Here is a 15,049-nt window from a genome sequence, read left to right on the forward strand (position 1 = left end):
ATTTATAGTGCTATCTCACTGAAGCATACTGCCGAAGACATCCAGCTGGACATCCCACCCGGTCACATTATACAGACAACGTGCGAACCAGTCGTCGCACTCCAAATATGCTGAGCGATAAGCGATCCCAAGTTTACTCGCCTCTTACGATCATGCAATGGGGGCAGCAGCTTACGCCCTACCTGCAGGGCAGTGCCGAACACAACCTGTTTGCTTCGGTGAGGTAGAATTAAAGAGATTTTTCTGGACAGGGATGACACAGTCTGTACAGGATTGGTGTCAGAATATAAATGGACATACTAGGATATCTGCCCGAGTCCACTCTTGGAAACAAGATCATCTTAATAGTAACTGACTATTTCACCAGATGGACAGTGCTATGCCATGCCCAATCGACAATTAAACACAGAACAAAGGAGACAATTTGAGTCTGCACTTTCCCACATTTTTAATATTGATAAAACCCGAACTACCCCATACCATCCTCAAAGTGATGGTTAAGTAGAGGGATTTAACAGAACTGAAGAAGTTATTTTTAGTAAATATATTTCAGAGGAGCAGAGGGATTGGGACATGCATTTACCTTTTGCTACAATGGCAATTCATTCATAAATTCAAGAAAGTACAGGATACAGTCCAATGCATGTATGCATTTGATCTTCTTTTAGGGAAACCTCCGAAAGAAATAGAAACTCAACAAACTTTACAAGATTATATTAAATCGTCCAAGATAAAGTCTGGAATGTACATTTGGTTTGGTTTAGTTTATTCAAGATTATATTAAATCGTCCAAGATAAAGTCTGGAATGTACATTTGGTTTGGTTTGGTTAATTTTGTTTAACGTCCTATTAACAGCTAAGGTCATTTAAGGACGGCTTCCCGTGCGTGCGACATGAATGCGTGTGGTGAGCGCGTATGTGTGCATGAAAGCGCCCGATAACCGGCTGAAACCATACAAGGGGGATTACCTAACAAATTTACCTTTTGCAACCAGTCCGATAGTAGAAGACAGATTTTTTGGTTTGGTTTTTGTTTAACGTCCTATCAACAGCTAAGGTCATTTAAAGACGGCCTCCCGTGCGTCATGCCTGCGTATGGCGAGTGTGTATGCGTTTTGGGAGGCTGTGGTATGTTCGTGTTAAGTCTCCTTGTGATAGGCCGGAGTTTTGCCGATTTAAAGTGCTATCTCACCGAGGCATACTGCCAAAGATTGGTTTGGTTTATTTTGTTTAACGTCCTATTAACAGCTAAGGTCATTTAAGGACGGCCTCCCGTGCGTGCGACATGCATGTGTGTGGTGGGTGCGTATGTGTTTTGGGAGGCTGTGGTATGTTCGTGTTGAGTCTCCTTGTGATATGCCGGAACTTTTGTCGATTTAAAGTGCTACCTCACTGAAGCATACTGCCGAAGACACCCAGCAGCACACCCCACCCGGGCTAACTAGTCGTCCCACTCCAAATATGCTGAGCGCTAAGCAGGAGTAGCAACTACCATTTTTTATGACTCTGGTATGTCTCGGCTAGGGGACAGAACCAAAAGCCTTCCTCACAGGGGCGAACGCTCAACTAAAGGCCAAAAGTGAGGCATTGTCAAGGCAGACATTAGGAAGAAAGTTGTTCAGAAAGAAGAGAAAAGATAATATCCCAAATTTAGTCGCCCCTTACGATCATGCAATGGTTTGGTTTGGTTTGGTTCATTTTGTTTAACGTCCTATTAACAGCTAAGGTCATTTAAGGACGGCCTCTCGTGCGTGCGACATGCATGCGTGTGGTGAGCGCGTATGTGTGCTTTGGGAGGCTGCGGTATGTTCGTGTTAAGTCTCCTTGTGATAGGCCGGAACTTTTGCCGATTTATAGTGCTACCTCACTGAAGCATACTGCCGAAGACACCCAGCAGCACACCCCACCCGGTCACATTATACTGACAACGGGCGAACAATTCGGCCCACTCCTAATATGCTGAGCGCTAAGCAAGGAGCAGCAACTACCATTGTTAAAGACTCTGGTATGTCTCGGCTAGGGGACAGGGCCCGAATCCTTCCTCACAGGGGCGAACGCTCAACTAAAGGCCAAAAGTGAGGCATTTTCAAGGGTTTGGTTTGGTTTGGTTTATTTTGTTTAACGTCCTATTAACAGCTAAGGTCATTTAAGGACGGCCTCCCGTGCGTGCGACATGCATTCGTGTGGTTAGTGCGTATGTGTGTTTTGGGAAGCTGCGGTATGTTTGTGTTAAGTCTCCTTGTGATAGGCCGGATCTTTTCCCGATTTAGAGTGCTACCTCACTGAAGCATACTGCCGAAGACACCCAGCAGCACACCCCACCCGGTCACATTATACTGACAACGGGCGAACCAGTCGTCCCACTCCTAATTTTAGGAAGAAGAAAGTTGTTCAGAAAGAAGAGAAAAGATAAGATCCCAAATTTAGTCGCCTCTTACGATCATGCAATGGGGGCAGCAGGTACAATTCTTACGCCCTATCTGAAGGGCAGGGTGTAGAAGGTACATGTATATAATTTGTTATCGTGTTTAAATTTTAAACAGATGTTGTGATTTTCTTAGTTGTATAATATATAGTTGAACTTGTACCGTTAGCTTCAATTCTTAGTCGTCTCCAGAGAAGTAATACTTTGGACTTGTATTCCAAACCCACGTATTAAATATAAAACAGCGAAAAACATAATTTGCTACTTGGGTCTGGGTACGGCCTCACGCTACCAAGAAATACTACTATATACCACCCCAGATCCGGATTTTGTCACAGTATGTATTGATTGCAAAGGAAATAGCTGTTCGAAATCTAATATGTTTGATGTTTTTGGAAAGGATTAAAGTGACAATTACAAACGATTTACAATCCGCATTCATTGCATTTTTTGATAATGTATTTTGATAAATGAACAAGTATGTTAAGTATGGCGCGGGAAGGATGTCATAATTAAATATTTTTGCCTAGGCAGAAATCGAATTTTGATATTGCCTAGGCAAAATTCGATTTTTGCCTAGGCAATATTTTATTTTTCCCTAGGCAAAAATATTTAATTATGACATCCTTCCCGCGCCATAGTTAAGTGTATCATAGGAATTCGATAACAAGCTTAACAGGATCTCACTATTATGTCATTCTAGTTATCAAGAACATTAGTTAGAGAGTAAACTCGCCCCAAAATACAATGTATATATATATATATAATGAACCCTGTCTTTTCAGATTTCAGTTAAATGTAATATGACATAGAAGCCGTGTTTTCTTTCTTCAACTAATAGGTTAATTCGATTCAGACAGCTCGTCCAAAAAGAAATACAGGTCAAAATGTCAATCAGAATAAGCTAACATTCTCAAAAATCAAAAGTTCAAATCATTTTAAATACCATGCCTAAATCATTTTGTATGTGTAATACATGCTCAACGTTTTTGTTTGTCGTCAATTTACTGATGGGGAATGGTAATGACTGAAATATATAATGTGTTCACTGCGTTAACCCCCCCCCCCCCCCCCCAAATTGTTTTTTGCAAATCGTTTAAGGTTACGATATTTTGAGAGTAGATTGACTAGACTACATGGGCAAACGCTCAACTTAAGGCCAAAAGTGAGGCATTGTGAAGGGCGATATTAGGAACCAGAAAGTTTTTAAGAAAGAAGAGAAAAGATAAGATCCCAAATTTAGTCGCCTCTTACGATAATGCAGTTAGAGCAGCACGTATAATTCTAACGCCATACCTGCAGGGAAAGAGGTGATGCCGAAGTGTTCGTCAGTCAAATATATTTTGATTAATAAAGAATATAATCACATATTTGTATCCTACGTTCTGTGATGTTAAGTAAACTTTTGATTGTTCAGTCGTATGTGGGCCATTCTCTCAAATATCAAATTGAAAGCTTTCCGTCCCGCATTTTGTCCCAGCCCTCTAACTTGTTATGCAGCTGGTTTTTCGAAAATACTCTCGACATTTTAAGCTATCACAGTTCGTATATATGCATGTTTAAAAAAAATATTAAATGTGTGACGGTAAAAAATTCCATTGCCAAAGATGTGTGTAGATAACGTCCCAGTAAGGTGTGTTCGTGAATTCTGTTAATAACATTTAACTTAGACGTTCAATCAAAAAACGCTGTTTGCATAAAAATGGTGTGAGATACTGTAGATAATCTACAAGCAAGTACATTAGGCCTAGCAAGTGTATGCACATATTCCCAGTAAGAGGCGACTAAATTTTGGATCTTATCTTTCCTCTTCTTTCTAAACAAATTTCTTCTTCCTAACGTCTCCCTTGACAATGCCTCACTTTTGGCCTTTAGTTGAACGTTCGTCCCTGTGAGGAAGGCTTTGGGTTCTGTCACCTGGTCGAGACATACCAGAGTCTCTAAAAATGGTAGTTTCTACTCCTGCTTAGCGCTCAGCATATTTGGAGTGGGACGACTGGTTCGCCCGTTGTCAGTATAATGTGACCGGGAGGGATGTGCTGCTGGGTGTCTTCGGCAGTATGCTTCAGTGACGTAGCACTATAAATCGGCAAAAGTTCCGGCTTATCACAAGAAGACTCAACACGAACATACCGCAGCCTCCTAAAACACACATACGCACTCACCACACTCATGCATGTCGCACGCACGGGAGGCGTCCTTAAATGACCTTAGCTGTTAATAGGACGTTAAACAAAATAAACCAAACATAACCGTACTTCAAAAAGTCTAAATTTAACCATCTATTTATAATTCACATCATATGGTGATATCTCTTCTTTATTGACCGATTATCTTGAAATGAAAACCGTTTTAGAAAAGGGTCACTTGATCAAATTAGAAATTGATCAAGCAATCAAAATAGGTGAAACATTTGATTTCCGCGAATAGATTATCTGCTTTAATATTATTTTATTGTATATATTGAATTACAGGAAATCTAGACCATTTATATACAGAGACTAAACTTCAGTCGTACCTTTGAAAGGTATTCCGCGCTGATTGTAACTCTACATGAACCATTTATTACAAACATCGGTTTTATTTTCTCACTCCAAATAATGTTAAACACTGCATTGTTACAGGTATTGGAATTTCCATCGCTCTACTGAATCTATGTTTTGTCAGCTATATATCTACAATGCGTTTCTGGCTACTAGAGTATTTGAGACAGTCATTCACGTCCGAACTTCCCTGGACCTCATGCGGGAACGCATGGAACACCAATGCATGCTTAACGTCGCTTGCATTATTTTCTTCGAGTGTCAATGGAAGTTTACAGAATACCACAGCACACACTACTGGTTACATAAATTTTACTGCAGCAGAGTCGGCGGAGGAAGAATTCTTGAAGTAAGTTGTTCATCGTTTAAGCATTTTCAATTCCTATTTAAATCGAACAGAAAACTAAATACAACATACGATTGTTGTTGACCTGAATCTCTTAAATCCATCAAAACACACGAGTGTTGTCATCGAAAATGTTCAACGAATTGAATGTATTTGAATTATTATTCATGATCTTTCTGTGTGAGATCAGCTGATTGAGTAATGTTTTACACTTGTCTACACGAACCGAAAAAAGTTCAGCGTTGCTGTTAACGTTTGTGGCCGTGCAATCGTATTATTATCAAATCCATATGATCGGAATTTAATAATTACTTTTCATCACAGAGTATTATTTGTTCAGCTTTACCGCTATCTATTCTAAATGTCCCTGTACATTCAATGTACAATAATATTTTATCACTGCCAGGTGGTATAAATGACCTTGTACATTGCATATGAACTAAATTAATATCACTGTCAAACGGTAAAAATGACCTTGTACATTACAGATACAATATTTTATCACTGTCGAGTGGTATAGACGAGGTGGGGTATCTGCGGTGGACGCTCGTGTTATGGGCAATTCTTCTGAAAGTTATTATCGTTATCAGTCTTTTGAAGAGCGTCAAGACCGTTGGAAAGGTTGGTATGCTTTCCTTAGACCAAATGCGAATAGGAAACTTGTAATTTTATGATAGAATATTACAATTAATTATCATTTGAAAAATGTATCCGGTACAAGTTTTTTTTTTTGGCTTCATCTTCTAACACTCTGGCTAATGTTCCAACCTTTACAGCTGATGCTTGTTACAACATTTCTTCCCCTCCTCATCGGATTGGCGATGCTGATTCAAACGTTTAGTTATGAAGGCGTCCAAGATGGTATACTGTTCCTCATTACACCAGATTTTACCAAACTTGCAGACTCCAGGGTGAGTTCATTTTTCTACGAGAATATACAATTACATATAATGCTATCCATAGAGTTATATGGATCGTCACGAAAAACGTAATGGCACAAAGTAAAATTTGCCGAATACATTTTATAAGTTTTGATTTGTTAGCTCAAGGATATGAATGGAACAATTCGATTTTTGAAATGACCCAACTGTCACAGTAGTACATATTTCACAATAGGTATGGATAGAAGCAGTATTCATGGCCTTCTACAGTCTTGGCCCAGGGTGGGGCGGCGTCATGATGATGGGAAGTCATATGAAATTCCACAATAAATGTCTGAGGTAACATTCGGTATATTTCTTTTCAAATATCTATTTTGTTACACATAAATATATGTTTATCTTTAACAATAGTTTAAATGATTGTAACACACTAACCAATTAGCTATGATGACGTTGAATAAAATTGAAATAAATAAAATAAGATTTATCACATAATTCGTGCTCTAAAATTTGTATTTACTTATTTAAATGGTCCTGATTTCCATGCTATGTTTCCTCGTTTTTACCTCCACTTGATTGACAGACTGATACCAAAACTTCTCTAAAATTAACAAGAGCTCACCAAAATATGCCTTAACACAACACTGGTAGGCTGTCATAATGTACAGTTTTGTATTAGCACCTGTGGGACATTCTAGACAGAATGTGTCCGGAAACACAAACCAGTTTCTAGCCGCTTCCTCTCTGACGTTCAAGCGTTGAAACAATGTCATATTATATAATAAGTTTAATATCGTGAGTGCATATCGGTCAAAAATCGGTCTCTATGATGATTTTAAGCTTCATATTAACAAATTAACTGTACGAGTACGACTCTTATTTGATGGATACTTGTTTGTTGCAGAACTGTGATGTTAAGCATATGCGGAGATGTATTTTTTGCGGTCTTCAACAGCTTTGTCTTATTTGCTGTCCTTGGCGTGATGGCTAACGCGATTGGTGTCCCGTTCGAGGACGTTGTACAATCTGGTATGAATAACGCATCAAATTAATTGATGAAAAGAAAATTTACAAGAAATAACCATGTTGAATTCGGTTGATATAACTATATCTCATTGGTGGATGATCAGTATTGCAAAACATATTGGGATACTTTGTAATCCACGTAATTTTGTTATTACTTTTTCATGCATGTCTTATATTGTCTTTGTTTTTGCTCTAGGAATGTCTATCGGCCTTGTCGGCTACAGCCGGGCATTGTCCTACCTTCCCGCGCCTTATGTCTGGGCGGTGGTATTCTTCTTTGCTGTTCTTATTGTAGATCTTGATGCGGAGGTATGATATCGCAACGAGTTGTACTTACTTTAGTTTATAACTCCTATTTAGTTGTGCCTCGCTGTAAATTGGCCGGAGGCTGCATGTTTTTTTTTTTAATTCCGTCGACCGTCTGACTATCTCCTCTCCCCATCTGACATGGTCATGTAGGACTATCTTAGAAAGTATGTCATTGAATTATCAATTGATATAGCAAGTTTGTATTTTGCGTGAAAAATCTTTGTGAAATATCAATGCTGAGTGGTCAAATGGGATGATTTAAAGTTTGAGCAAATATTTCTTTAGTACGAATTAATTTGTAATACTATGCTAACATTAGATCGCAAAGAATTTACTCATGTAGCATAACTTTATAAAATTACTCATTGCATTGATTTCTTGAATAGAAAACGATACCTCGATGATGGGAAGGGTACTTGATAAATATGATGAAAGCAGCATTTCAAAAGGATATTTCTCACAAGTTCGGATTTAAAAAAAGGTTAAAGATGTATCTACTCAATATATTATAGAAATCGCTCGACTCAATTAGCATATTAACAAATATGTAAATATTTATTATATTAGCCAAACTGTATAAACATGCTGATGCACATTATAAAAGTTGTAGGGAATAAGTCTGACGAAGCAATGAAATTGGGATCACAGAAATTATAAGTGAGCGTGCTAGCACACGGCGAGCCTTGGGTTCTGGATTACCCGTGTCTAATTTCATGTCTGCCAGGAGTATTCCCACTAGTTTCCCCTGTTCATGCTATTGATATAAGAGAATATTTTTAAATGTCCGTAAAAGGAGTTATTAAAAGGTACAGAACAGTACCTTTACCCTTGTACTCATTAATATATATATATATATATATATTTATAGGTTGTGTGCACTGAGACGGTCGTGTCATTCCTGGAAGGATTCGGTGATAAATTAGGCCGACACAGTCATCTGCTGTTCGTTGTGCTGACCAGTCTCGTCACGCTCCTCCTTAACCTCCCTTTCTGTACACAGGTAAAATGATAAGTTAGATTCATGACCGATAATAGAATCAAGATGTGCTGTTACTAATAATACTTCGCGGTTATCGTGAGTGTTCCGGCAGAATTATCATTGATGGGGAACAACTCTTAAAACTTGTAATGTTAACATAACAAATACCACCAAGAACATATCGAGCTGAGGTACGGTCTCTCGTGCGTGCGACTTACATGCGTGTTGCGAGTACCTCCGTGAAGTTGATTACTTTTTTATCCATTACCTATTCGATTCCTTCATTACTTATTCGTTTTCTCCTCACTAATTAACACTTTAAATGGTTTAAAACTAATTATTGAACATTCCCATCATCCCGTCGTTTGGTTTTGTTTTATGTGTTTAACGTCCTATTAACAGCTAAGGTCATTTAAGGAAGTCCTCCCGTGCGTGCGATATGCATGCGTGTGGTAAGTGCGTATGTGTGTTTTGGGAGGCTGAAGAATTTATATACCGTCCCCAACACGTAACATATATTGTCAGACATTTACATGTACACAACGTCTAAAGGTGCGGTTTTTTTTGTTTTTTTTTCAAACTACGGTTGCTTTGGCAGCGAGAGGAAACATGGGAGTTGTAACTTGTTATCTTTATGGTACATACTTGGACATTTTTCTTAATCAAACGATTTATTTTATTTCATTTTCTCCGATGATGTCATTATTTACAATAGGAAAACTGTAATTTTAGTGACCACCAATAGGACTTGAATCTGCAAAATCTAATCACGGACCTAATAAAATAAATGTACTAGTATGACATAAGGACCATTGTTTCAGTGACGCTATTGTTTATTATATTTCAAATTCAGGAAATGAATCCGCGCTTTCTTCAATTTTCTTATGTAAATATCTCTAGGACATTGTACATGTAAATGAACATTTGCATCTCCATGGGATTTAAACACTCGCATATCAGGATGTATATAACGTCGCTAAATTGGTGAATTCGGCGCCACTGATAGTGAACTGATTGTAAGCCACGCCAAACAGTTTTTACACAGAGCCCTTGTGATCGAAGAAAATGATGAGTACATTGGTTTTGGATGGCGCAACTGACACGATGATCCGTGAAGTTTGGTTTGGTTTGGTTTATTTTGTTTAACGTCCTATAAACAGCTAAGGTCATTTAAGGACGGCCTCCCGTGCGTGCGACATGAATGCGTGTAGTGAATGCGTATGTGTGTTTTGGGAGGCTGCGGTATGTTCGTGTTAAGTCTCCTTGTGATAGGCCGGAACCTTTGCCGATTTATAGTGCTACCTCACTGAAGCATACTGCCGAAGACACCCAGTGAGGTAGCACTATAAATCGGCAAAAGTTCCGGCCTATCACAAGGAGACTTAACACGAATATACCGCAGCCTCCAAAAACACACATACGCACTCACAACACTCATGCATTTCTCATGCACGGGAGGCCGTCCTTAAATGACCTTAGCTGTTAATAGGACGTTAAACAAAATAAACCAAACCAAACCAAATTTCCTGAAGCAGGAACTTTACCACAGTTGTAAGATAAACTAATTAATTAATTTTTAGTAGAATCACTAAATAAGAACCCTGATTGACAGCTAGTAAGAAGACTAATTTGATGAAGGGAATCATACAGATGTTTGAAATGCAACGTTCAAATACGTTTTCCTAAGACACTCCATAAGGGTATCTGGTGATATTTTTTGAAGTCATCACGTTTACCTTCTCATATAGAGGCAAAACATTAGCTTTTTTCCATGAAAACGGAAACTTTTAACATGGAAAGACATTTGTTGAAGGCACACGTAAAATGATTACAAAGACACTTGCAATCTCTTTTGATAGTTTAGGACTATGCAATCGGTCTCTAAAAATGGTAGTTTCTATTCCAGCTTAGCGCTCAGCATATTAGGAGTGGGACGACTGGTTCGCCCTTTGTCAGTATAATGTGACCGGCTGGGGTGTGCTGCTGGGTGTCTTCGGCAGTATGCTTCAGTGAGGTAGCACTATACATTGGCAAAAGTTCCGGCCTATCACAAGGAGACTTAACACGAACATACCACTGCCTCCCAAAGCACACATACGCATTCACCACACGCATGCATGTCACACGCACGGGAGGCCGTCCTTAAATGACCTTAGCTGTTAATAGGACGTTTAACAAAATAAACCAAACCAAACCTGACTAAAGCATACTGCCGAAGACACCCAATCCGGTCACATTATACTGACACCGGGCAAACCTGTCGTCTTGATCCTAATATGCTGACCAGAAGCATGAGTAGCACCTACTATTTTAAAGGCTCTTGTATGTCTTGTCCAGGAGACCCAACACAAAGCCATCCTCATGGGCCAACTTCCCAATTAAGGCCAAAAGAGAGATATGAGGAAGAAGAAAGATATTCGCCTCTTACGATCATGCAATGGGGCAGCAGGTGCAATTATTACGCCATACAGGACAAGGATTTATTTGGAGTGAACGCCTGTACTCCGTGCCCTGCCCATTCCCTGTAAACGGACCAAGGACATAACATTTTTATTTACATTTAAATTGATTGAATATTGAAAAAGATCTTTTGAAAAATAACGAATTTCGTACGTCTAATATTTTTGTACAAATGCCTTTTAAAAGATCTTTAATGATCCTCATGAAAAGACAAAGAAGGAAATATATATACCTATAGCTGTCAGACCAATTTGATATACGTATTATATGAAAAGAGTCGTTAAAAATTGTTTCAATAGATTAGCAATTGAATGTTTTCGAGGATGGAGTGTTTTGCGGTTTGCAGGGTTTGTTTTTTTAAAAAAAGAGGGAGATTTGTTATTTTTTAACCTTTAATTCTTATCCCGAATTCCCTTTTGTAAGAAATTCCCTGTCCTCAAACCTATACATACTCATAACTCAAAAGATCATTCTATGGAAAAAATATTTCTTGATTTCAGGCGGGACATTACATGTTCCAGCTAGTAGATTGGTATCTACCTACATGGTCGGTGGTAGTGATAGCCTTATTAGAGGTTATCGCCATCATGTGGTTGTATGGTAAGTGTGATGCATAAAATATATATGGAGCTATTCACAAATTTAAAAAATATAATCTGAATATTCATTTTTGTTGATAAGACATGCAAAGAAAATATATAGTAATGATAGGAGCTATTCCTTTGGAATGTTCAAATTTTGTGTACAACATTTCTGTGGCTCATCAAACATTTTCATGTTTTCAAATATATATAGACCTGTCCTGGAATTGCTTCTATTATCAACACAATGCGCCATATGCACTGTCAGTTGTTGATTCGTAGATCTGAATTTTCCGTCGTTATTGTACCTGAAGGCTTGAAGAAGAATTTTCAATTTAGTACCTTGAAAAAAAGACAAGTTGCTTAAAGTATAGATATTGATGAAGTTAAAATTATCTTGCAGGAGGCGATCGCGTCGACTTAGGTGTTAAAGACATGACTGGACGAAAAATGCCTCACGTGTTCCGAATTGCCGCATCTTATATCACACCTGTCCTACTTATGGTAGGTAGTATATTATTTAACACCTGAACTACTTCTCGTAGGTAGTTTATTATATAACACCTGTCCTATTTTTGGTAGGTAGTATATCATATAACACCTGTCCTACTTCTCGTAGGTAGTATATTATATCACACATGTCCTACTTCTCGTAGGTAGTATATTACATAACACCTGTCCTACTTCTCGTAGGTAGTATATTGTTACACCTGGCCTACTTGGTCTGTGTATCCTTTCAGTGAGAAAAAAAATATAATAAAATCAAATTCAATTTCTCACCTAATTCAGTGGTAAAATGTAAGACATGTAAAATAAAGAAACTCAAACTAATTATCCGTTATCTTGGCTTCAGCTGCTGCTCCTGATTAGCTTTGTCAAGTATCGGCCACCGAAGTACGGCTCGTACGAATACCCGGAGTACACACTTATGATTGGCTGGGTGATATCGTGCTCTGTTATCATTCCGATACCACTTTATATGGTCTTCAAGTTCATCAAGCTGCATGGACCACTTAGGGAGGTAATGTCAACGTGTCAAATATTAGTATACAATTTTAGCCCTACGATAAGGTGGACACGCGGCTTTATTAACCCGAGAAAAAAAATAGTCGAAGGCGAAGTCGGATATTAATACCTTTATCTGGCTATTACAAGTATGTATTGAACGAATCAATTGGCTATAATAGTTATCATTAAATAATTATTTTTAGTTTGAAAATCGACGAATTCGGGTAATCGTGGTCCTAATAGAGACTGTTTTGTGTAGTTATGTCATTTAAACATCGCAAAATCAAACTGACCTGTAAACTTATGCATTTAAAAACATGCAAGATTTGTGATGTATTTTAGAAAAATAAATACAACCAGATCAATAAAATTTGTATTGTGCAACACGTGGTATTATTTTATCCAATCAGGAAATGTGAAAATTATCTTACGATAAAAAAAAAAAAATAAATCGTTGTATGTTCTTATTAGCTACATAGTATTAATACAGAATCGTTATTATGTTTCATAAACACCTGTTCAGACCGTCTGTTTACAAATATTAGAAGTGCTCTGCATAAAATAGTTTAATATGCACCTGCCTATGTATTGGTAACCCATTACTGTATAATATATCGGTAAAACTAGTTTAAAACGCAATCATCAATGACAACACGTCCGTGATAAAGACATTGTACGATACGCAGTGTCGATTTCCGATTTCGATGTGAAGACGCTTACAATTCTATGCTTATTTATCCACAGAAATGGATAACCCTGACAGAGCCGAGTTTTGACTGGGGTCCTAGTGACCGTGCCCATCGACTACAGTATCTCCAGCGGTTACAAACCGAACGTTCCTGGCTAGACATTGGGTATTACAATCTAACTGGTAGACAGCGTTTCCCTTCTAAAAGACAATGTGAAGCTCTGGCACTGAATTGAATTGACTTAACATTAATTGCACACGCGCTCCAAATATGCTTATCTTAATCCGAAACATGTTCTCTTAAACTATATTATCATCATTTATAGGTATAATCGTATATAGTCATTTCAATATTGCATTTATCTACAATTGTCACAAGTGGATTGAATTGACTTAACATTAATTGCACACGCGCTCCAAATATGCTTATCTTAATCCGAAACATGTTCTCTTAAACTATATTATCATCATTTATAGGTATAATCGTATATAATCATTTCAATATTGCATTTATCTACAATTGTCACAAGTGGTGTTCAGACATTCATGACAAAATGCCAGTTGCCTAGTATGACACCAACCACAATAGAATAAGAGAGTAAGAAAAAAATATGCATTGTTTAGAAACCCTGACAAAAAATGCCATCATTAATTAAAAATAAATGGTTTTTTGTTTTGTTTTTTTTCTTAAAATACCATCATGTGGTTTGATTTTTGGTTTATATTGGGTATATCTAATGTTATTTTAACATAATTTGCTATTCAATTGAATACCTCGAACATCCAATTAGGAAAATTTGTAGGTAAATTTGATAACACTTGATGCATACATTTACCAAGACTTCAAGATTTTTAAATCGCTCAGGACACACAAAGTGAGTAACAAGAGGTTAATATGAAAAAACAATGTACATGGCTTACAAGGTAATAACATGAAAATATGAATGTGCATGTATATACTAACGTATTTATAAGCAATGTTATTTCACAGTCAATATACGTATTAATATAATAAAAACAATACAACATGAAATAATATACTTATCTATCAACTTGAAAAACAAAGTTTTTTTTTCCCTACATTTTTGAGGAAATAACTCGCACTAGATATTAATTATTTGTTACAAACTTCAAACACACCTCCCATTTAGGGCAGTTATAATTGTACCTGCTGCCCCATTGCATGATCGTAAGAGGCGACTAAATTTCTGATCCTATATTTCTCTTTCTTAACAACTTTCTTCTTCGTAATGTCACTAGTCACACGATTACGACAATGTTACGACATTGTCCGGTTTACGACATCAGCTGTCGTAAACCGGATATAGTGTCTTTGCCAAAAGTGCCATTTCACGGGTAGACGACCATGTCTTTCGAAGACGAAAAAACGAACATTTATGGACAATTAGATGAGATAGTTTCGTGTCTCAAAGTTATACAGGAGTCACAGAGGTCGTTCGATTCACGGATGATAGATTTGGATTTGGTTTGGTTTGGTTTGGTTTATTTTGTTTAACGTCCTATTAACAGCTAAGGTCATTTAAGGACGGCCTCCCGTGCGTGCGACATGTATGTGTGTTTTGGGAGGCCGCGGTATGTTCGTGTTAAGTCTCCTTGTGATAGGCCGGAACTTTTGCCGATTTATAGTGCTACCTCACTGAAGCATACTGCCGAAGACACCCAGCAGGACACCCCACCCGGTCACATTATACTGATAGATTTGGAACGTTCACAGAACGAGAGTCGACGAAAAGACGATTACTTATTTCAGCCACGTGCTCATCACAGTGAAGATTCTCAAAC

General features: G+C 37.8%; 1 protein-coding gene across 1 annotated transcript in view; it reads left to right on the top strand.

Moving 5' to 3' along the window:
- LOC117324351 (sodium- and chloride-dependent glycine transporter 2-like) overlaps positions 1 to 14,279 on the top strand; it is a 40,716-nt gene extending 26,437 nt beyond the window's left edge. The window contains exons 4-14 of the mRNA XM_033880163.1: positions 5,050 to 5,317; positions 5,803 to 5,935; positions 6,091 to 6,225; positions 6,431 to 6,534; positions 7,100 to 7,224; positions 7,418 to 7,530; positions 8,399 to 8,530; positions 11,470 to 11,569; positions 11,954 to 12,054; positions 12,404 to 12,571; positions 13,303 to 14,279. Of these exons, the coding sequence (XP_033736054.1) occupies positions 5,050 to 5,317; positions 5,803 to 5,935; positions 6,091 to 6,225; positions 6,431 to 6,534; positions 7,100 to 7,224; positions 7,418 to 7,530; positions 8,399 to 8,530; positions 11,470 to 11,569; positions 11,954 to 12,054; positions 12,404 to 12,571; positions 13,303 to 13,482 (1,559 nt within the window). The 3' untranslated portion in view covers positions 13,483 to 14,279. The remainder of the gene's footprint in view (positions 1 to 5,049; positions 5,318 to 5,802; positions 5,936 to 6,090; positions 6,226 to 6,430; positions 6,535 to 7,099; positions 7,225 to 7,417; positions 7,531 to 8,398; positions 8,531 to 11,469; positions 11,570 to 11,953; positions 12,055 to 12,403; positions 12,572 to 13,302) is intronic.
- The last annotated feature ends 770 nt before the right edge of the window (positions 14,280 to 15,049 follow it).

This window comes from Pecten maximus, chromosome 3 (genome assembly GCF_902652985.1).
Source record: "Pecten maximus chromosome 3, xPecMax1.1, whole genome shotgun sequence".
NCBI classification, from domain to species: Eukaryota; Metazoa; Mollusca; class Bivalvia; order Pectinida; family Pectinidae; genus Pecten; species Pecten maximus.